We start from the raw sequence: 24,705 nt of genomic DNA on the forward strand, positions 1-24,705 counted from the left end.
AAATATTTAGAAATATATCAATATTGAATGGGTATTTTAAACAGATATGTCTTTGTCAATACATGCACTACTGTTCAAAGGTTTGGGGTCAGGTCGATTTATTTGATTTATCTGATCAAAAATGGCATTTAATAATGTTACAAAAGGTTTCTATTTCAAATAAATGCTGTTCTTTTGAACTTTCTATTTGTCAAAGAATACAAAATGTATCAGTTTCCACAAAAACATAAAGCACCATAACTATTTTCAACACTTATAATAATAAAATGTTTCTTGTGCAGCAAATCAGCATATTTTAAGGATTTCTGAAGGATCATGAAGACTGGAGTAATCACAGGAATAAATTACAATTATCAAATAAAATAAAAAACATTTAATTTCAAATGAAATATTTCACTACCATTTTTAGTATATGTTTTATCAAATAGCTGCATCCTTGATGAACATGAGACCTTTCAAAAACCTTACTGACATCAGATTTTTTAACAATAATAACACTTTAAATGAAAAGCTAAATTGCAAAATCGACATGAATTTGAGGATGTCTAATGTGCTTTGTCTTCTTTTGCTTCAGAGACAGCAGCAGTCGAGCTCACATGATCATGTTATCAGCATGATTTGAGAATGCAATAAAGTCATTTTAAAGCATTTTCTGCATGGATTAAAAAGATAAATAATTCACATAGGCCTATTGCGTCGCAGCAAATCCTTTAAATTTCAAGGACAAAGATTTACATACTTTTATTATTATTATTATTATTATTGAATACAATTATAAAATAAAACGCAAATTATAATCGGGCCTGTTTTAGGCTTTCCCTTATTTTTATATTTTAGACGGTGATATTTTTGCCATCTCCTCATTGAACGAGAGAAATATATGCATCTTAACGGATTACATAGCCTAATGAAGAGTTTTTGCTTTGCTTTGAATTATTTCGTTTTAAAGTAGTAATTTAAAGCTTTCTATAGATATATTTATCACATGTGAGCCAGTTTCATCATTGAAGCGCTCGTGTTCAAGACCGGCAGAAAGCGCATTCTCTGTTTTCCTATTTTATAAAAGCACAACGTTGATATGGTGAATGCACGCAAATAAAAGTAGACCTTTACAGTTCCAAATGATATTTTACTCTTACGTTTATGAGCAAAAATCACACGGCATTTATTGTAATCGGCAACAATAAATCTGATTGGTTAATAATACACATCGTGATTTGATTTGAATTATTGATTACTCAAAACTCAAACATAATCAAATCTCTTTTCATAGTCAAATCCCAAATAATCAAGTATAAATATACAGTATATAATATATATATATATATATATATATATATATATATATATATATATATATATAGCCTATATATATATTTTTTATTATTATTATTCACAACAGTTTACTGTTGCCCCGGGAAAAAAACAGGGGGTGCTGCAGCACACACACACACACACACACAAGACGCACGCACGCACATCCTAATTTTCCCTAGGCGCTCCTTTGCCTTCCCATCACAGGGGTTTCATTAACCTTGCAAAACTGCGACTCCTGCAATACGGGCAATTAGAGAGAGCGTTCCCTCCCTCCCTCACACACACACACACACACACACACTGATCCGTCTGTCTCTGTCTGTCTCCGTCGGTCTCCTGCAGGCGCGGACTCCACGCGGCGCTGCGGGGCTGCAGCAGCAGCAGTCTCTGGGCGAGCAGGCAGGAGGGCGACTGTGTTATGCGTCTGCGGAGAGTTTGGAAAGCATGGCCGACGCCGAGCTGCCGCTGGGCTTCAGTCGCTCCAACATCCTCAGACAGAGTCTTCCACTGGCACGATCGCCCAGCCAGGCTAAACTGAGAGCGCCAGGTATGACACTTCAACTCTTCCTACTGTTAGTGTTAGTCAAGCTTTCGTGCTACATTTCATTAATTTAGACATTAGATTAATTTAGTTTTGCCCTCTCTATTTGACCTGGCTTTGTTGCTCATGAAGCTTTTATACTTCTATATAAATAACCTCTGTTTTGATTGGCTAACCTCCATATTGGGCGTAGATTACAATCTTCAGAAAGGACCATGATGCTAAATACTGAAGATAGCTTTTTTCCATGTAAATATTGGTATGTTCACGTGTTCAAAAAGTAATATTTTAACAAGTGTTTTAAATCAGATGATATTAGAGTTTTTATTTATATAGATTTATTGAAGTGTGTGTGTATACTGTATATATATATATATATATATATATTCAGCATCATTACTGTAGTCTTATTATTATTATCAATGCTGATAACTGATTTCTGCTTAATATTTTGTACAAACGGTGATTTTCTGGATTCTTTGATGAATAGAAAGTTCAAAAGAACAGCATTTATTTGAAAAAGAAAAATCTTTTTTATTAAATTATAAATATCAATTTAATGCATCGTTGCTGAAAAAAATTATTAATTAAAAAAATATATATATAGAAATTTGTCCTACAATTGAAATACATCTACATTCCTGTAGCTCAAACCTTAGATTATTGCGCTTGCAACATCAGTGTCATGGGTTTGAGTCCCAGAGAGTGCATGAACTGATAAAAATATGAACTTTGAATGCAGTGTAAGATAAGCATCTACATAACTATAGATTTATTTCCCTGCATGAGTCAATTTTGCAGCTTAATTTCAATGAATGCTCTGGGTGAATCAGGGAAGGAGTTTTTACACTCTTAGCAGTTATGCAACCATTCAGACTGAGTCTGACTAATTCAATTATATACAGTTAGTTCTGGTTCACTAATTTGATTGGACAGGCAGCGTTCAATATTTTGTATAGCTGCAAGAGTATGTTTCACTGTTTGTATAACTACACTTTTATACCATTTTACTGTTGTATTGCATATCAAATATCAACTAAATAAATTTTTTGTTTCTTTATAGCGGTGCTGTTCTTGCAGTTCGGTGACGAGACGCGGCGGGTGCACATCACTCATGAGCTGACCAGCATGGAGACGCTTCACGCCCTCATCGTGCACATGTTCCCTCAGAAACTGACGATGGGCGCGTTGCGTTCGCCCGGCACGGCTCTGCTCATCAAGGATGAGGCTCGCAACATCTTCTATGAGCTGGAGGACCCTCGTGACATCCACGACCGGTGTCTCATCAAGATTTACTGCAGAGAGGCTCCGATACGAGACACACACTACAATGCTCAACACACGGCCCACCCTGTACACCACGCACATATCGCCAACGGAGACCTGCGGGTGAGTCAACACACCTGGTTACAACCGCTAGCTGTGTAACACACATTTAATCATCTATTTTATGTCAAATAAAACACCTGAATGTCAGTAACTAATAACAAAAAAGAAACATAACTATTGTATTATTCCAATTTTTAAAGAATTATTCATAAATTATTTAAATTAATAATAATAAAATAATAATCAGATGGATTATGCTCTCTTGGTTTTCACTTTAAACTGTACAGTAGTTCATACATTGAATAAAATATAATTTTACTGTATTACTGTAAAAGTGCATGCATTATCATTTTAGATATACATTTCCTCCCTAAATTATAATTAATTCAAAGATAATTAAGATAATGGAAAAACATAATGCTTTTTCCATAAAATGACATTTTTACACTCTTTTACAGTAAAATAACATTTTGTTAAATATAATGTAAATTCACATCATTATATATCTGTAAGTGTGTATGTGTATATATATATATATACAGTGGTGTTAAAAAGTGTTGGCCCCCTTCCTGATTTTTTTATTTTTTTGCATGTTTGTCCCACTTTAATGTTTCAGATCAAACAAATGTAAATATTAATCAAAGATAACACAAGTAAACACAATATGCAGTTTTTGAATGAAGTTTTTTTATTACGAAGGGAAAACAAAATCCAAACCCACATTGTGTTTACTACTGTGTTATCTTTGATTAATATTTACATTTGTTTGATCTGAAACATTAAAGTGTGACAAACATGCAAAAAAATTAAAAATCAGGAAAGGGACCAACACTTTTTCACACCACTGTATGTACACACACGCACACACACACACATATATATACATAAATATACAGTCATTTTAGATATGCCCTCTTTCCACAAATTATAATTTATAAAAAGATAATTCATGCTTTTTACCTTACAATAATATTTGTACACTATTTTACAGAAAAATAACCATTTTTAAATATAATATAAATTCACTAAAAAGTAAGGTGATCCATATATTTTTTTTTACCATATAAACAAAATAATATATATTTTCTAGTATGCATAAAATTGATGAAATATTATATGTTTCCCCCTGTTACATAAGAACTTATACTACCAAACAAAAGTTTGGGTTCAGAAAGATGTTTTTATTTATTTATTTGGAAATAAATTAATATTTTAATTCGGCACGGATGCAAAATTCAGCTTTGGTCACAGGAAATAAATTACTTTAAAAAATATATTCATATAGAAAACAGTTATGTTAAATTGTAATCATTTTTCACAATATTTCAGTTTTTACTGTATTTTTGATCAAATAAATGTAGCCTTGGTGAGCAAAAGAGTCTTTTCTAAAACATACAATTTTTACTGACCCCAAACTTTTAAATTATTGTGTACAGTTAAACTATTTCCAGGCTTTAAGAAATTTGAAATTGTTTTTCTACTAGATGATAATAATGAAGAACACATCCAATCCCTTCCTCACATCTATATTGTGTGTGTAAATGACAGAAAACATGCAATAGCGCAGTTCTGTTCTTATACTATGAATCTTTCTTGTCATATGTCATGTGCATTTAACTTCTCCTGACTTCTTCCTCTCTCCTCCAGAGAGAGCTGGTGTACACCTCGAGGGAATCGTCTCCCACGCGGCGGTTAAACACACTCCCGTCTTCCTCTTCTCCTTCTGGATCTCCGTCACGCTCGCAATCGCGTCTGTCTTACACGGGTGGGCGTCCTTCCTCTTACGCCGGACCCCATCCATCGCCTCAGCTCCACCCCTATCAGCAACACCACGCCCACCATGGAGGCCACGCCCCCCAACAGTCTGGCCACACCCACCCTGCATATTGCCCCTCCCCAAGTGCCATTCTAGAACGGCGTGATGTAAAACCGGACGAGGAAATTGCATCGTCCTCGAAAAGCGTTGTATTGTTAAAAAACGAAGCGATATACGCAGACCCTTATTCGCTAGTCCAGGATCCTCGGCTCAGTGTGGCTTCGCCACAGGCTCTGGCGTACCGCCGCGGATCTGTGCGCTCTATTGGTGGCTACCCTGCCGCGGCATTGCAATGTGAGCTCGATGGCGCCCTCTACAGGCCTGGCGGTCCTATATATGCAGATCCGTATGCTACAATGGGTTTCCGCACCTTACCTCCTGCCTCACCTCAAAAACTGTCTGATGGCAGGGATCCGTATGGGAGCCACCCAGGACGAGGGTCCCCAGGGAGACATGGGTTTCGTAAAGATGGCACTGTGTACATAGAGAGTCCCAAGAATCGTCCAGGAGGGGCACCTCTGGAACAGATATGCATGCTTGGGGGCCCCGGAGGAGATGGAGGGCCGATGCCAGTGTACGGCTCAACATTACCTGGTAACGAAGAGACCAGGTGAGACCAGGTTGTCTCTCCTTAAAGGGACAGTTCACCCAAAAATGAAAATTCTGTCATCATTTACTCACCCTCATGTTGTTCCAAACCTGTTTCTTTCTTCTGTTGAGCACAAAAGAAGATATTTTGAAGAATTTTGGTAACCAAAAAGTTAACGGTAGCCATTGACTTTTGACATATTTTTTTTCCCGATGCGATGGAAGTCAGTAGCTACTGTCAACTGTTTGGTTACTCACATTCTTCAAAATATAATTTTTTGAAGAAGATAGAAACTTGTATAGATTTGGAACAACTTGTTGGTGAGTGATGACAGAATTTTTTCAAAAGTTTTACGAGAACAAATGCAGTTTTTTCAGGCGACCTCAAAAGTTTTGCAAGAGAACTCAAAAGAAATATAGTTTTTCTTCCCACTGCAAAAGATTTGTGAGCAAATGCAAATATTTTTTAGTTTTTTTAGTCAAACTTTTTTATAGTTTTTTGTATGCATGAATAAATCTCATATATATATTATATTATATTTAATACATTATTTATTTGAATATTTCTATATTTTTAATTATTTATTATAATTTATAAATATTATAAATGTTATTTTTAGATATTTTATTTAATATTAATATTTATTTCAAATATGTATTATAATCTATAAGAAATATTATATTTTAATCATATATTTATATATATATAATATATAATACTATTTAATATTTACAATAATTTAAAATGAATAAATCTGACATATTTTATTTATTATTATTTATAATAATATGTATTTTAGGGCTGTCAAAAGATTAATCGCATCCAAATAAAAGTTTGTTTACATAATATATGAGTGTGTACTGTGTATATTTATTATGTATATATAAATACATATGCATTATTATATTTAAGAATAATTATATTTATATATTAAATATTTATATTTATAATAAATATGTATATATATATTATTAATAACCTTAATTTTTGTTATTGTTTGACAATCCTAATTTTTATTATATATAATTTTTTTTTTAGTATTATGAGAGAATGTACACATTCTCTGCACTTTTTGGATGAACACTAAAGCTTGTTGTTGATGTGTTTAATGGTATTTTGTGGTTTTTAGAGAGCGAATGGAGGCCATGGAGAAGCAGATAGCCAGTTTAACCGGACTGGTTCAGAGTGTTTTGACCCGAGGACCAGACAGCCCGTAAGAAATCTCAGCTTGAGTCCAATACTATTGAATATCATATTAAACCTGAATGACTTTTGGATCCCTCAACATTAATTTTAATGTTATTTTTAATGCACATCCATGCAACTTCTATAAGCATGTAAATGGAGTTTGTCCTTCATGTTTCCTGTGTTTGTCTTGCAGTGAGAAAGCAGAAACAGCGAGCGACTGCTCTGCACCGGAGAGTGAGTACCATACGGTTTAAGTGTGTTTGAATGTAGCTTAAGCACTTCTGGGAAATATAGTTAAAAAAGTTTCAAATATGAAGACATTTTATTACATGCACTACAGACCGTCACATTAAAAAACCTAGTTTTAAATACACCCTTTCTGACGGATATATAATAAAAATGAATGACAAATTGTGCTGTCACCTGTAGTTTTGTCCGCATTATTTACTTTACTAACAAACACAATCAAAATGAATACAATTAAACATAGGCCCATGAAATTAATGCTAATACATGAGGTTAATAGAATAATCTTATTGATATGAAGAGGTGACGGTGATGTTCCAACAAAGCCTGAACTGTTTGTGCTTCAGAATAGCTGTTACTAAACTAATTATGTTCACAAGAACAATTAAGTGATGCAGAGTAGGCGTATCAATTAACAGGTCATTAAATGAGTGAATCATGCATGGTGATAATAAGACACGACTGTGTGCCGCACTGAAGGATGTTTGTCTAAATGATAGAAGCAGGCAGGCCAAGTCCTCGAGGACCACAGTATGATCTTAAAATGAAGCTCATTTGGATTGGTTTATATTAGCTAATGTTTGTTTGTGTTGTACGGCTGTAGTCCATGACTGAGTTCATGATTTGAGTGTCAGTAATGTAAATGAACAGAATTCTTGCTAATGCCGCAGACACATCACAATGCACTAATTCATGTAAGATGTGCATGTTAATAAGCTACTATATTATATTATATTATTTATGTTATGTTACATATTTCTTTATTATTTATTTGGATATTTTATTTGAATATTTCTTATTTATATTTAGATATTTTATTATAATTTATGATACATCTGATACATTATTTGTTTTATTATTTATTATTATTTTATATTTATTATTTTTTAATAATATTTATTTGGATGCATTTTAATTAACATTATAATTAAAATATATATAATATACAGTATATATTGTTTTTTCTATTGATTATTTAATATTTATTTTCATTATTTATGCATTTGAATTTAATCTAATAATTATTATTTTAAATATATTTTATTTATTATAATTTATAGTGATACATTTTCCATTATTATTATTATTATTATTATTATTTTATAATATGTGCATTTATTTATTTATTCTAATTTCTTGTGCACTAGTATGTATCATTTTGGGGACAGTTAACTGGTGATATTTTATATTTCAGCTGGAAGGTTTAGAAAACAAAAAGGTATATTACTTCATGTCTGGTTGTCTGTCACTTTCTCGGTTTCCCCTCGTGTGTTGCATTACAGATTGTTTTGCATTGCGATATGTGCAATTTTGCGTCAGGAGTGTGTACAGAATGTTTGTATTGAGGGATCTCAGATCCTGGACTTTGAAAACCGTCTGTTTATGTATATACAGTGTCTATAAAAAGTATTCACATCCTTTGACTTTTGCATTTAATTAATTTGATATGTGTTATTGAAGATTGCAGAGCACTTTGTGTTGATAAACAGCAAAATCCTGAGTTAAATACATAATGATTCATGTAACACAAAAGGTCCAATGAGGAGTTCGCTTTTATAGGCACTGGATATATATGTCTGTCCTATGGATTCTTCCCGAATGTTTTTGTTGTATGGAAATTCCCACTAACACTTGAATGTCAGTGTACTCGAATGTTTTGTCTTCCTTTTCCAGTTCTTAAAATGACCAAATAAGGACATCAGAGTCTGTTTCTGAGATTCTATCAGTGTGAATGTATATGCAAACATAAGGGTCTGAATTTGAATGTATGTTGCATGAATATAAAAAGTCATGTAGATGTACTAAGTTGTGCTGGGTTTGTTTTTGGATGTGACTTACAATGTCTGAATCAAGACAGAATCAAAAGCCTTTTGTTGTTGTTTTGTGGTGAATATGGAAATGAGATATTTTCAGAAAGATTTAAATAGATTAGCAGAATGACTAACAGGCTTATGGATAATCAGATTTCACTTATTTTAAATGAAACTGCATGTGTTTTTTTGTGAGTTAAATGTTTTATGTATGACTTCTGCTCCTGTGGATTGTTAGTGTCATCGCCGTCTGCTCCTCTGGCCCTGATGCCGCCTCCGCCCACTGCAGCCTCTCAGCCAATAGCGATGTCCCGTTCCCAAATGCATCTGCACCTGACTGACCTGCAGCTGCACACAGCTGAACTGCGCAAACAGCTGACACAACTGCGCCAGTTACAGGTGTGTGTGTGTGTTTTGTGCATTTGTAAGGCTCATGCAAGTTCTAAAAACTGCTGTGTATTTATATAGATAGATATTATGATGTATATCAACTCTGACATTATATTGTATTTTTATTCATTTTAATTATGTATATATTACTCAATTATTTTTATTTGAAATTTATAATAAATGCATTAATATAAATATATTTGTTTACATATTTATTTTTTATATTCATTAAATAATATTTATATTTATTTTAATCATTTATGTATTTTAATGACAATATGTCATTATTATTATTATGTTAAATGTAAATATCTGTTTAAATATATTTATTTACTTTATATTATGTAAATGAGAATATATTTTCATATAGTTGAATTTATTAATTTATTATATATTTCAAATAAATAATCATATATATATATATATATATATATATATTTGAAATGTATAATAAATTAATCTATATGAAAATATATTCTTATTTACACATTGACTTTAATATTTGATATTTAATATTTATATTTATTTTAAATATTTATGTATTATAATTTATAATATTACATTACTTAAATATATATTAATTTATAAAATATATAAAATTGATATATTACATAGAATGTATATAGTACATTAATTATATAAATATAATAATATGTATTTTTGTATATGATATATTGTTTATTTATTATAATTAATTGTGCACTAGTGTGTATTATTTTGGGAACAGCTGAGTGGTAATATTTTATATTTCAGCTGGAAGGTTTAGAAAACAACCCCTGTGTATTTAATCTTGTGCACATGTGGGAATGAAAAAATATTGCTTGATGAATAGCAAAACTTCTAACTTATGACATATTCATTGGGGTAAAATGATTATAAATAATGCCTTAGAGAAATAAGTTATTTTATTCACACAAAGCTATGAAATGGCTTCAGAAGACTAGGGAAATAACACATAAATAATACATTTTTATGTTTTTGGAGCTTGACAGCCAATTGCATGGGAAATGTTTACTGTATGAAAAACATAATTACATTTTAATGTATCCATTCTTTCAGTTCATATCTAATAATATTGTATTCATATATCCAGGTTTGTATATCTGTGTGTCTTACAGTTGCAGAATCAGGGCTCTGTTCAGGCGTTACTGAGGCAGACGGAGTCTGATTTGGGGATGTGTCTGATCGAGGCGTCTCGCACACAAGAAGATCCATTACAGCGGCAGCGTCTTCTCGTTGAGGAGGAGAGGCTACGCTATCTTAATGAAGAAGAACTTATTATACAACAGCTACAGTGAGCTAAAGCACTTACGCCTCTAAATGAGAACACATGCTGAAAAACAGTGCCGCATTCGATTTGTGTTGGATGTGATGTGTTCCCTTGTGTGTCCAGTGATCTCGAGCGCTCAGTAGAGGAGATGAGGACGGGGGCGGGGCTTAACCATCACCTGGTGACCGAACAGGAAATAGAACAGAAGACTCTGGAGCTCAGGAGACTTGGAGAGACCGTCACTGACCTGAAGAGTGAGTGAATGATAAATCTGCACACAGTATACCGTTCATGCTACTGACCGTTAATGCATATTTTAAAACTTTTAAGGAATGATTATTTTAAATAAATAAATAAATGGATAATAATAATAATCCATCATCAGATGATAGTTTGTTTGTTAGTTTGTTTACACAAAATTTGTAATGTACAGTTGTAATGAACAATTAGTCTGTAACTATTGATTCACAGGCTAATTGGAGTCATTCATTGGGGATTCAGATTGCACTAGTTGAGCTGTATACATTTTTGATTTACTAAAAAGAAACGTTCATGAGTTAGTCTATATTGATTGCATTGTACATTTCTAATTTACTATAAAGGGCTGGCTCATACAAGTCATTGGTTCAAGAGTCAGATTAGATACTGGTTGTGCTGTAATCCGTTTTTGATTCATTAAAAAGAACCGACTCATAAGAGTCATTCTTTCAGGAATTGGACTATACTTGTTGTCCTGCATGTTTTTGATTCTATGAAAAGTGCCGACTCCTAAGAGTCATTTGTTCATGAGTCAAACGGTACAGGTTGTGTTGTATGTTTTTGATTCACTAAAAAGAACCAATTTACGAGAGTCATTAGTTCAGGAATCAGACTTCACTGATCGTGCTGTATGTTTTTTTTGTTTTTTTATAAATTTTAGGAGTTGGATTACACTGGTTGTGTTATATATTTTGATTCACTAAAAAGAACCATCTCATTAGAGACATTTGTTTAGGAATCAAACTGCTTTGGTTATGCGATATAAATTTGTTTATCTAAAAAAAGGCCTCATGAGACTCATTCGCTCTTTATTGGACTACATTGGTCTTGCTCTGTAATCACTACACCATAGCGATGTTGCACCTTTGCTCAGTACATAATTAGTGCATAGTTGTTTTGTGCAGTGTTCTGTAGTCAACATGTTTGTTTGTTTTTGAAAATGTGGAAATCTCTATAACTCAACTATAAGCTAAATCTATGTATAATGTTGTACAATTTATGTGTTTAGATCAGTTCCCCACTTTACAAAGTAAGATGCGCGTGGTGTTGAGGGTGGAGGTGGAAGCCGTCAAGTTTTTGAAAGAGGAACCGCTCAGACTGGAGGCCCTGTTGAAACGCTGCAGAAACATCACCAATACACTCGCTCTACTACGAAGGTAACACACACACACATAAACACGTAAACATTCACTCCTGTTCGGATACGTTCTCTAGTGCCATGCCTAAAGCATTCCTCAGTGTGTGTTTGTGTACAGGCAGGTATCAGAAGGTGTGTGGAGGACACCCGATGACTTCAGTAGTTCAGTTTCCAGCGCGAGTGACGCTGACTTCAGCAGGAGCTCTGATCTAGATATTCTCAACAGCCCTTCTCTAAATCTGCCCGACCTCGGGGGCACCTTATCGGCCACTGCCACTCTTTCTGCCTCCCTGGACACTAATACCACAAATTCTGGCCTGACGAGTGTGTCTAGTATAGGTAAACACCAGTTTTACATTCTATTTGACGTGTTGATTTATTTAAGGACTAGTTCACCCAAAAATGAAAATTTACTCACCCTCAGGTCATCAAAGATGTAGATGAGTTTGTTTCTTCATCAGAACAGATTTGGAGAAATGGATCCTCTGCAGTGAATGGGTGCCATCAGAATGAGAGTCCAAACAGCTGATAAAAACATCACAATAATCCACACCACACCACTCCAGTCCATCAATTATTATTATTTGTTTCTTACAAACATGCAGCTTTTCTCTTCATAAGATGTTAATTGATGGACTGGAGTGGTGTGGATTATTGTGATGTTTTTATGAGCTGTTTGGACTCTCATTCTGACGGCACCCATTCACTGCAGAGGATCCATTGGTGAGCAAGTGATGTAATGCTACATTTCTCCAAATCTGTTCTGTTGAAAAAACAAACTCATCTTGAATGGCCAAGGGTGAGTAAATTTACAGCACATTTTAATGGTGAACTATTCCTTTAACTGATATATTTACAAAATAAGCTTTGGGAACATTTATTGGTTGATGCACGCTGGATAACTGATTCATTGATTTATTGATTTTAGGAGGCACCACTAGTCTGTCTAATGTGCTCGGCTCCACTGTTGGTGCCAGTATGAGCAGCTGTGGTATTCCTGGCAGCACCACACTGGGTAACTGGCTGGCAGGAGCCGGGGCAACAGATCCCATCATGCCTGAACTGGACGGCACCTCCACAGGTCCAATGAAGACCAGTGGCTTGGAAGACCTGCCCGCACGCAGAGAATCTGACAAAGGAGTGTCTGTGGAGGTCCGACTGGTAATGAACACACTTAAGTTTCATATTTGTGTTTTCACAGATGTCAGAAAGGATGTGAATATTTACCGAAGGCTGACAGACAAGTATTTTTGAGGGTTTAAGTACAAAAATATTATTTTATTAAATTAATAGTTTATATTTAATATTTAGTAGTTTATAAATGTAAGATTCTTGCTTGAATACTACTACTACTACTAACAATAACAATAATAAATTATTAAAATAATATATGGTATACAGTATAAATCTTTTGAGGTGGGACTGTTTTTTATGGTGATTTCCAGACATGAAAGTTTTAAAAGTACTATAAATATATTCTAATAAATTAAAATTTTTCTTTTACATTAATATTACAATTTTAATATTTTTAAAGGTTTAAATCATTTTGCTAAATTCATCCTTTTCCTCTCTTCAAAATCCAGCATGCATTAGATCCCTGGTTGAGATTTATTTAAAGTTTGGGAACCTCTGCGTGAAAACACATGTGGGTGTGTGTCTTTAGGCTGCAGAGCGAGACTGGGAGGAGAAGAGAGCCAGTTTGACTCAGTTCAGCGCTCAAGACATCAATCGTCTGCTGGAGGAAACTCAAGCTGAGCTGATGAAGGCCATTCCAGATCTGGACTTCGCCGCCAAGCAGATCACGAAACCAGCTGTCCCGCCAAAACCTCAGCTGTCCTCCCTCCCAGCGCCCGGTTCGACATCCTCCACTCCTAGCTTAACACCTGAACATCAGCCCAGCAAAATCCCACCAAAACCACCCAGCAAAGATGGCATCCCACGCAGGGGATCAGGTGAGGTTACATTATCATTGCGCCAAGAACTACAGAAACTGGCTTGTGATTTTGGCTATATAGTTTTATGATTTGACTGATCATTAGACAAATGAATAGGTTTATTGATTGATTTGATTGATTGATCAGGGGAGTTGACAGTGCCACGGTATCGTACAGAGAAGCTGTCCAAGTCTCCACCCCCTCCTCCTCCGCGGCGAAGTTTCCCATCAGGTCTTGGGCTCACGACCAACAGCAGTGGAGAAGTTATCACCATAAACAAGAGTGTGAAGGTGAACCACAATTTTCAAAAGCTAAGCATTTTTGTAAAAAGCCTTATTTCTAATAAATGTTAGGTGACGCTGTCTTTAATTTTTCAGGCGCGTTAAGGGCATGCTGTCGATTATTTGTATCAAATTTTGTGCGGATACATTAAAGCATTAAAAAAAAAAGAATGCTGTCACAGGCAATATTCATCCAGTCCTGGCAAAATTAGTATCAATGGATTCAACATGACCCAAGGAACAAACACACACAAAAAAAAAAATTCAAAAGTTACGATCAAAAATAGCCATTTCTGGAACTCGTGACCTGTAGGTGGTGCTGTTCCAAAATTAGGCTAGTACCTCAGATCATAGTGCTAATGAAGTGTGCCAAGTTTTGTTTCAACAGATCAAAATTTGTCAAGATATAGCATCTATTCTCTTTTATATATTCTAATTTTGAGTCAAAATCATTAGACTCACATGATCATAACTTTTGAACACTGATCTCAAGACCTGTAGTTGGTGCTGTTCCCAAATTTGGCATATACCATCAGATCATGGTGCTGATGAAGTGTACCAAGTTTCGTTTCAATAGGTCTATGTTTTGCCGAGATATAGCATGTATTCTTTTCTATATATTAAAATTTTCGGTCAAAATGATCAGATTTACATCATCATAACTTTTGAACAAAAAGGAATATCAAACTCTGTGCAGTCATTTCTGCTTGGTAAACTTATCATCTGAACCAGTTTGGTGATAATTGAACTATATTTCAAGGAGCAGTAGCTTAGTAATAAATTCAAATGCTTTTCATAAAAGCAGTTACAAAATAATTAATATGTACTTTGCACTTGATTGGCTGTTAACTGTAAATTAAAGCTTTACTTTAATTTGCCGCAGCTGTTAATATTTCTTGTGCTTCATATCTTGCTGTGCCTGCAGATGTTTATTAGGTTGCTCTTTCATACACGTCTTATTTTTGTAGAAATTGGAGAACAGAGAGGAGGCTGAAGTACCGACTCAATCCCAGACGCCTCCCATCAAACTGAGACGTCCGTCGACCACCGACGGGCCCCGACCGTCATCCACACCTCCGGTCATCGCTGCTTCTGGGATGAAGGAAGATGAGGATGAAGATGAGAAGATAATGGCAGAGCTGGAGGTAAAAAGCTGATATACAGATATTATTCTTTTCACAATGCAGTGTGTGTATCTACATATAGCGTGACATTGAGGTACATTAACTCATTGGTCTGTTATTCACTAAATGGACAAGAAAGCATTTTTTTGCTTTGTCAAAATTTTAATACAGCAGATTTGGAAATAATGTGTTGTTCATTTTCCTCCAAACCCAAACATGTCAATGTTAATCCACACACACCAACACGACAGGCGTTTCAGAGAGCCCCAGTGAGACTGAGGGTCACTGCTGAGGCCCAAAGCCCTGCTGAGGTCACTCCTAACAGTGTTGACAGGGCAGGCCAGTGGATCAGCAACTCTCTGTGGAGAGAGGTAACGTGTTAACTGCCAGTCCTTCCTCTCAGGCCTCCCTATTAACTTCTGGCATTGAGGTTTTTCTTGAACCTTACTAATGCACTCTGACACAAAACCTATTAATCTGTCATCTCTTCAAGTCTTTAACCAGCTGTGCTACTGCATGTTATTAGATGGCTTGAATGAGGTCTGGTATTGAAACCCGGCTATAAAAACTCATTGGGAACTAAACATGTTTTTCTAACCTTTTTAAGTGTTTCTTGACTTGTTATATGTGATATGTGAAAGTCTGTTTCCACCTCAGAGATTTTATAGTTTCTAAAAAATGGCAAATGTTTCTCTTTATAATATAATAATAAATAAAATATTATTATTGTATAGTATTTAATTTCTTAATATTGAATTGCTTTATTTAATAATATATTATATTTGATAATACTATTATAATATTATATAATATAATAAAAGCAATTAAGCAATTAAATATTATACAATATTTTTTTATTTAATATTGTTATTATTAAATAAACATTACATTGAATATTAGTAATTTAATTTAGTTTAATATATTATATTATTAAAACTATTAAGTCATTAAATATTGTATAATGTTGATCATATTTACAGTAATAATAGTTATAATTTATTTGTATATAATAATAATTTAATAATTATACATTTAATTCGAAATAATTATGAATATTATAAATATACACTTTTATAAATGTACATTATGAAATTATTCAATATTATTAAATAAAAATTGCAAATGTATCTCTTTAATTAATAATATATTATAGAATATTAAGCAATACAATTTCATATTATCTCATATGTATTATTATTATTAATTTTATGTTTCACAATGTGACTATTTCTTAATTTGAACTTTCTCACAATTAGTTTTATTTTTACTCTTAGGTGAAAATGAGCTTCCATACTTAATACCGGTAGGGTCAAGACACTGGGAGTTTAAGATATCGCTCATAATTTTGTGTGCAAAGTCACACATTTCCTCAAAGCAAGCAAAAAAAAAAGCTTAATATGTTTAAAAAAATAGCAACTCTGTAACAGCAAAATGTACATGCAAATAATGATTATATCTGTCATTTTTAACAGATATAACATTCTGAAAAAAGACAGTTCGCTTGTTTTCTTTTGAAGCTAAGCTGACGGAATAAACAGTGTTATATCAGTCAAGCCCATCTCTTCTCTCTCTCTCTCTCTCTCTCTCTCTCTCTATCTCTCTCTCTCTATCTTTTGTTATGTCAAGCTGTGCCTCTTCTGCACAGTGACAGTAATGTTGTGACACTGTGGTAACAAATCAATTTTAACAAGCTTAAAGTCTTTAAAGCAAAACCTTCAAGAGCCAATAACAAACAGACAACACAAAAAACATGTCAGCTACTGCGGTCTAAATGAACTCCTGACTTTACCCGCTCATCGGTCTCGACAGCATTTCTTAACTATGTACTTGCCTCATTTTCACTCGTTCTGTTTACTGTATCGACAAGCCATTCGTTACAGGAAACTATAGTGAAATTGACCAGTGAATTCAGGATGTCTGAAGAAGAAAACTGGCCGTTATCATCAGATATCTGGACAGCCTGTGTCTGTATATATGTGTGTGTGTATCTTGTCAGCCTGCAGAGATGTATTGTGATGAGTACTACTAATGTCTCACAATGAAAGAAGTGTGAAAGAGTGCTAATATCAGCTTCCTCGCACACATGCAGGGTGTCAGTCAACACTACTGCTGCATGCTGCTCTGTAGAGATTCCCTGTGTCTCTTTCTTTCATTCAATTAGTGTTTCTATTTCTGTTTCTTGGCTCTGATCCAAAACCTAGCGAACTGTGTCTCTGTCTACATATGCAGCAACCGAACCGGACTGTAATGGATCATGACGCTATGCTAACGGCATCATGTGTAGTACAGACAAATATACATGAAATGGTGTCATTTCAATTAGACAGATTTATTGTCTTTCAATTTTCACTGTGGAATAAATTTGTGTTTTATTTTGTATTATTGTAACCCAGCTGCCATTAAAATCGGGGAAAATATCCCATAGACTTACAATAACAGAACGTAACACACATATTTTTTTGTATGTCTTTTTTTAACAGTATTATAGAATATTAAATAAAGAAATTAAGTATTATGAAGTTATTATAATTTATTTAACAGTAATAATAATAAACAATATTAATAAATTAATTCTATTGTTAATCATATTTACACTATTAATAATAACAATATCATAAAGCACATATAACATATTATTATTTCTCATATTGTAAATAATTGTTTTATGTTTCTTATTAAATAATATTAAATAACTGCAAAACAATTAAGAATTAAGCAGTATTACTAAGTGTAAATTATTATTATAATATTATAATTTAATAATAATAATAGTAATTAAATTATTATTATTATTATTGTTTATTTCTCACATGGTAACTACATTTTTATATTTCTTATATAATATATTGAATAAAGCAATTGAGTATTAAGCAATTAATAATAATAGTCAGTATTAATAATAATAAATAATGAATTACACATTGTAACTAACTATTCTTATATTTATTATTACATATATAGAATATAATATTAAAGCAACTAAGTATTAAGCAGTATTACTAAGTATTATTATTAATAATAATGATACTAATAATAGCAATCAATATTATTAATAATAAATTAATAAATTATTTCTATTAAATTATTACTATTATATTATTATTATTATTATTTCTCACATTGTAACTGTATCTCTTATATAATACATAATATGAAATAAAGCAATTGAGTATTAAGCAATTAATTGTAATTATAATAATAATAGTCTGTTACGGGGCTGACGAGACGTGAGACGTGCGGATCCATATGCAAGGCTTTATTACTAAACATGGTCAGAAAACAGGCAGGGTTAGACAGGGGCAAACAGGTATGGCAAGGGCAAGACAGAGCAATCCGTGGAGCAAGCGTGGGTCAACGATGAGCGAACAGTATCCAAAGGGGCAAGGCAGAGAGAGAATCCAGAGACGAGAGCAATAATCCAAACGGGGAGCGACCAGAGTCCAAACGGCAAGGCAAAGGGGTAAATCCAGGAAACAAAGGCAGGGTCAGACACGGCAAGATAAACAAGGCAAGACAAGACAAGACTAAGATAATGGCTCTGTAGAGTTGCTATCGCTATGCAAGTGATATACGCTAACAATACTCGGCCCCGATGCTGAGGAAGTCCATGGTTTATATAGTGTGTGTTTGGGTGATGGTGATTGCGAGATGGTTCTCAGGTGTGGGCGTGATCATTGTGAACAGCTGTGTATGAGTCCATGTGGTGAACGAGTGACCTCTGGTGGCTAGTGAACGGAAGTGCATGGTCAGGATTCGTGACATAGCCCCCCCCCCAAGGAGCGGCTTCCAGACGCTCCTATATAGTCCAGGAGGGCGGTGGAGCGGAGGCGGAACAGGGGGAGGGATGGAGGGCCAGGTCCGTGAGGAAGTGGGAAGACCGGGGACTGAGGCAGAACCGGCAGAGCAGGACACCCAGGCGGAACCGGAGACCAGGACAGAGCAAGAGCCCACCAGGGCGGAGCAGACGGACCAGGAGCCCACCAGGGCAGAGTAGATGACCACCAGACCGGAGTAGAAGACCACCACGGCGGAGCAGACGACCACCAGACCCGAGCAGAAGACCACCATGGCGGGGCAGACGACCACCAGACCCGAGCAAGAGCCCACCAGGGCGGAGTAGACGGACCAGGAGCCCACCAGACCGGAGTAGAAGACCACCACGGCGGAGCAGATGACCACCAGACCCGAGCAGAAGACCACCATGGCGGGGCAGAGGACCACCAGACCTGAGCAGAAGACCCTCGCCAGGAAGCAGACTGGGCAGGAAACCATGGCAGAGTGTGAGATCTGGGGGAAACAGAGACAGACAACACAGGGAGAGCAGAGACAGACAATACAGGGAGAGCATTCATGATCTCAGGGGGCGTGGCAGGGCAGGACGAGGATTCATAGATTGCGTTTTTAGCCGTGACAGGACAGGGCGTGAGCTCACAGACGGCCTCTTTAGCCGTGACAGGACAAGACGAGAGCTCACAGACGGCCTCTTTGGCCGTGACAGAACAGACAGTGAGTTCAGGGGCGGCCTTCATGACCGTGACAGGGCAGACAGTGAGTTCAGAAACTGTCTCCATGGCCGTGACAGGGCAGACAGTGAGTTCAGGAACGGCCTCCATGGCCGTGACAGGGCAGACAGTGAGTTCAGAAACTGTCTCCATGGCTGTGACAGAGCAGACAGTGAGTTCAGGAACGGTCTCCATGGCCGTGACAGGGCAGACAGTGAGTTCAGGAACGGCCTCCATGGCCGTGACCGGGCAGACAGTGAGTTCAAGAACGGCCTCCGTGGCCGTGACAGGGCAGACCGTAAGTTCAGGAACGGCCTCCATGGCCATGACAGGGCAGACCATGAGGTCAGGAACGGCCTCCGTGGCCGTGACAAGGCAGACCGTGAGTTCAGGAACAGCCTCCGTGGCTGTGATAGGGTAGACAGTGACGTCAGGAACGGCCTCCATGGCCGTGACAGGGCAGACCATGAGGTCAGGAACGGCCTCCGTGGCCGTGACAGGGCAGACAGCGAGTTCAGGGACGGGTGCCACCACTTCGGGAGGTTCTGCAGCGGAAGCCGCCACCTCTGGAGGCACTGGAGCAGACCCGTGGACAGGAGAGGCCTCAGGAGCACAGTGTGCAGCCCACACACTCAAAATGGCAACCGCCATAACGGGAAGTACCGAGGTCAGGGGAACAGTCTCTGTAACAGACAGGGTTGAGGCCCTGGGAATGCCAGCTACTCGCACTGACATCAGTGGTGGGTCCATCACACTGGATATCAGACAGGGAACTTGAAGGACTGACCTTAAATCCTTGGGTGTGACAGACTCTGGCTGGAGCACTGTGACGTGGTGTGACTCTGGCTTGACAGCGGAGACGTGGTGTGACTCTGGCTTGACAGCGGAGACGTGGTGTGACTCTGGCTTGACAGCGGAGGCGTGAGCAGACTCTGGCTTGACAGCGACGACGTGAGCAGACTCTGGCTTGACAGCGACGACGTGAGCAGACTCTGGCTTGACAGCGACGACGTGAGCAGACTCTGGCTTGACAGCGACGACGTGAGCAGACTCTGGCTTGACAGCGACGACGTGAGCAGACTCTGGCTTGACAGCGACGACGTGAGCAGACTCTGGCTTGACAGCGACGACGTGAGCAGACTCTGGCTTGACAGCGACGACGTGAGCAGACTCTGGCTTGACAGCGACGACGTGAGCAGACTCTGGCTTGACAGCGACGACGTGAGCAGACTCTGGCTTGACAGCGACGACGTGAGCAGACTCTGGCTTGACAGCGACGACGTGAGCAGACTCTGGCTTGACAGCGACGACGTGAGCAGACTCTGGCTTGACAGCGACGACGTGAGCAGACTCTGGCTTGGCAGGGACGACGTGAGCAGACTCTGGCTTGGCAGGGACGACGTGAGCAGACTCTGGCTTGGCAGGGACGACGTGAGCAGACTCTGGCTTGGCAGGGACGACGTGAGCAGACTCTGGCTTGACAGCGACGACGTGAAGGGGTGCTGTTGCTGCCGCCATTTTGTGAGTGAGTGCGGTGTCGCGTTCCTCCGCGACACCCACAGTAAAAGAAGAGCCCACACACAGCAAAGCATAGTCCATAAATTGACTGAGTGACGCACGGGGACCCTCACGGATTAACTGAGATTTGAGCGGCTGATTAATGCCCTCACAAAAAAAGTCTATTAGTGCATAGTCTGGCAGATCAGAAAAATAGGCGAGGTCTAAGTACTCCTGTATGTATTCCTCGAGCGGTCTCAAACCCTGCTTGAGGGTTAACAACAGTCGTGCAGTGTCCATACCTGGCCAATGTCCTCTGGAAAAGCTGCTGGATCCTTGTGTGGCCGAGTATTCTGTTACGGGGCTGACGAGACGTGAGACGTGCGGATCCATATGCAAGGCTTTATTACTAAACATGGTCAGAAAACAGGCAGGGTTAGACAGGGGCAAACAGGTATGGCAAGGGCAAGACAGAGCAATCCGTGGAGCAAGCGTGGGTCAACGATGAGCGAACAGTATCCAAAGGGGCAAGGCAGAGAGAGAATCCAGAGACGAGAGCAATAATCCAAACGGGGAGCGACCAGAGTCCAAACGGCAAGGCAAAGGGGTAAATCCAGGAAACAAAGGCAGGGTCAGACACGGCAAGATAAACAAGGCAAGACAAGACTAAGATAATGGCTCTGTAGAGTTGCTATCGCTATGCAAGTGATATACGCTAACAATACTCGGCCCCGATGCTGAGGAAGTCCATGGTTTATATAGTGTGTGTTTGGGTGATGGTGATTGCGAGATGGTTCTCAGGTGTGGGCGTGATCATTGTGAACAGCTGTGTATGAGTCCATGTGGTGAACGAGTGACCTCTGGTGGCTAGTGAACGGAAGTGCATGGTCAGGATTCGTGACATAGTCAATATTAATAATAATAAATGAATTATTGCTATCAGTTGATACAAATATTTGCATTATTGTTATTTTTCTCACATTGTAACTTTATATTTTTATATTTACTATTTGATAATATTATATAATAAAGCGATTAAGTAAATAATAAAATACAATTTTATATATAATAATAATAATGACAACAACAACAACAATTTATTAATAGACAATATTAATGATAATAATTATTTGTTAATAATAATAATAATAATTATTATTATTAAGTAAATAATAAAATACAATTTTATATATAATAATAATAATAATAATAATAATAATGACAACAACAACAACAACAATTTATTAATAGACAATATTAATGATAATAATTATTAATGATTAAGTAAATAATAAAATACAATTTTATATATAATAATAATAATAATAATAACAACAACAACAACAATTTATTAATAGACAATATTAATGATAATTATTTGTTAATAATCATAATAATACTTATTGTTATTATTATTATTTATTGGAGGTTTATGATATATAAAAGTGACATGTTTCCTTAAAGCAATCAAAAACAAAAGGCAACTCTCACATATTCTTCATAAAATTGTGTGCAACAGTCTTCATTCTCATCAGGAGCAGAGATGCTGGGCAGCTCGCTGGGTTTTGGAGCAGAGCTTTCATCGTGACGCTCTTCTTCCAACAAACGTGAATTATTCAAACTCAGTCCCACGACTTAAGCAAATACGGTCATTTTCCAGCCCAGCCCAGCCTGCTGTTGTTTATTCACGTTTGTTCTCTCTGGTTCTCAGCCTGTAGGCACTCCTCCGGGCTCCGCCAAACTGGTGCAGCCATCTGCCGCGTCCCGTCTGCGGCACCTGCAGCAGAGCAGCCTGGAGCGCCGCAGCAGGAAACAGCAGGAGGAATTCCCAAAGCTCCAGCAGGGTCAGCAGCAGGTATTCCACTTCTAACAATAGCTGCGCCCTGCTATCGGCCGACTGACGCTCGCTCTCGCTGACTTTACCTCTGCTCTGCACTAAACGAGTCAAACTCATCTGTCCACTCCAATGTCTGTAACACTTGCAGCCGAGCACGCACTTCCATATAAGCTGCTACGTCTCCCAGTTGCTGCACAGATGTTATGGTTTTCCACTGTGCGATGGGGTTCAGTATGCACAAGTCCTCTGATTTCCCCGTATGCTCACAGATTATGTATTTTTCTCTTCCATGCTACATGAACTATTCTTCCAGAACAACAAAACAGCACAATAGAGTGTATCACAATGCCAGGGAACAATGCCAAAAGACAGTCGCTAAATTTCTCTCTAGATTTGTAGCTTGTTTCTACTCTAGGAGGAAAAAGTAAGAGTATTTAGGCCTGAAATTTATGTTACGTACACAGATGCGAAGGCAGTGTTCACATACGCTATCATCCAAAGCTTTGGGGTTGGTTAGCTTGAAAAGGCTCTTTTACTCACCAAGGCTGCATTTATTTAATCAAAAATACCTAAAAGAAATATAATATTGTGAAATATTATTAGAAATTAAAAGAGCTGTTTTCTGTTTAGTCTTTAGTGTCACATGATCCTCCAGAAATCATTCTAATATGCTGAGAAGCATTTATTATTATTATCAATGTTGAAAACAGGTGTGCTGCTTCATATTTTTGTGGAAACTGTAATATGTTTCTGTTTTCAGGATTATTTTATGAATAGAAAGTTCAATAGAATCGTTTGTAAAATAAGAAGTTTCTTTACAGTCACTTTTGATCAATTTAATGCATCCTTGATGAATAAAAGTATTAATTTGGTTAAAAAAAGGGACCCCAAAATGTTTAAACTGTAGTGTTCTTGTGTAGATTATTTTTCAGGCCTTAATGTCCTTAAATATTTTAGAGACTAATTGAGACTAATGAAGTCCTAATGATGCCAGCTAATCGGCCGGCAAACTGAAGTCCCTGTCCTTGTGCTATCTTTGAGTTTTCCTTTCAGTCTCTTTCACTCTTTGTCTATAATCTTTTAGTAACTATACTGGTCTGAAGCGCTACATTTTGATGAGTACTCAAGCTGTCAGATCCCAGCCGAAAGAAGCTTTTGTGCTGTGCCTTCCCTGTACTTATGACAGGACAGGTCAAGGTGAGATGGCATACGTGACCTAGATACTTTCTGACATTGTCACTGTGATGCTTTAATGTGTCAAAACTTTTGAAAGATCGGTTGGAAAAGAGAAGGAATTGGAGATGAGACGTGTGCTTTGATCATGGTCAGGTTTGGCTAGCTACCAACCTGGAAAAAAGCCATTTATTGTAGGATATGTTAAACTTGAAATTACTTTTTTTTTTTTCTTAATCTGACATATTTATGGGGAAAACGGTTGAGATTCTATCCATAGGAGTTGATTGGATTGTATAAAGTGGGTGCTCTACAGCAAAATAAGGGGAATTTTTTTTTTTTTAATAATGCATACTAAATCATGGACAAAAGAAACAGGAATGAGTATCAAGAATGTAAATTAGGTCAATTTTAATATAATTTTTTGCTTATTTTACACAAAAAATCTAAAACTGTCTATTAAA

General features: G+C 36.8%; 1 protein-coding gene across 1 annotated transcript in view; it reads left to right on the forward strand.

The window, feature by feature from the left end:
- Positions 1-23,101, forward strand: part of LOC306865182 (SRC kinase signaling inhibitor 1-like) — a gene marked incomplete at its 3' end in the record, with an annotated part of 46,104 nt that extends 23,003 nt beyond the window's left edge. The window contains exons 4-18 of the mRNA XM_079409640.1: positions 1,660-1,864; positions 2,922-3,247; positions 4,835-5,613; positions 6,722-6,805; positions 6,974-7,014; positions 9,076-9,236; positions 10,346-10,521; positions 10,621-10,751; positions 11,765-11,912; positions 12,012-12,232; positions 12,822-13,054; positions 13,557-13,845; positions 13,975-14,117; positions 15,077-15,253; positions 22,943-23,101. Of these exons, the coding sequence (XP_079265766.1) occupies positions 1,660-1,864; positions 2,922-3,247; positions 4,835-5,613; positions 6,722-6,805; positions 6,974-7,014; positions 9,076-9,236; positions 10,346-10,521; positions 10,621-10,751; positions 11,765-11,912; positions 12,012-12,232; positions 12,822-13,054; positions 13,557-13,845; positions 13,975-14,117; positions 15,077-15,253; positions 22,943-23,101 (3,273 nt within the window). The remainder of the gene's footprint in view (positions 1-1,659; positions 1,865-2,921; positions 3,248-4,834; positions 5,614-6,721; positions 6,806-6,973; positions 7,015-9,075; positions 9,237-10,345; positions 10,522-10,620; positions 10,752-11,764; positions 11,913-12,011; positions 12,233-12,821; positions 13,055-13,556; positions 13,846-13,974; positions 14,118-15,076; positions 15,254-22,942) is intronic.
- Positions 23,102-24,705: the final 1,604 nt, after the last annotated feature.

This window comes from Barbus barbus (genome assembly GCF_936440315.1).
Source record: "Barbus barbus genome assembly, chromosome: 46".
Classification (NCBI taxonomy): domain Eukaryota; kingdom Metazoa; phylum Chordata; class Actinopteri; order Cypriniformes; family Cyprinidae; genus Barbus; species Barbus barbus.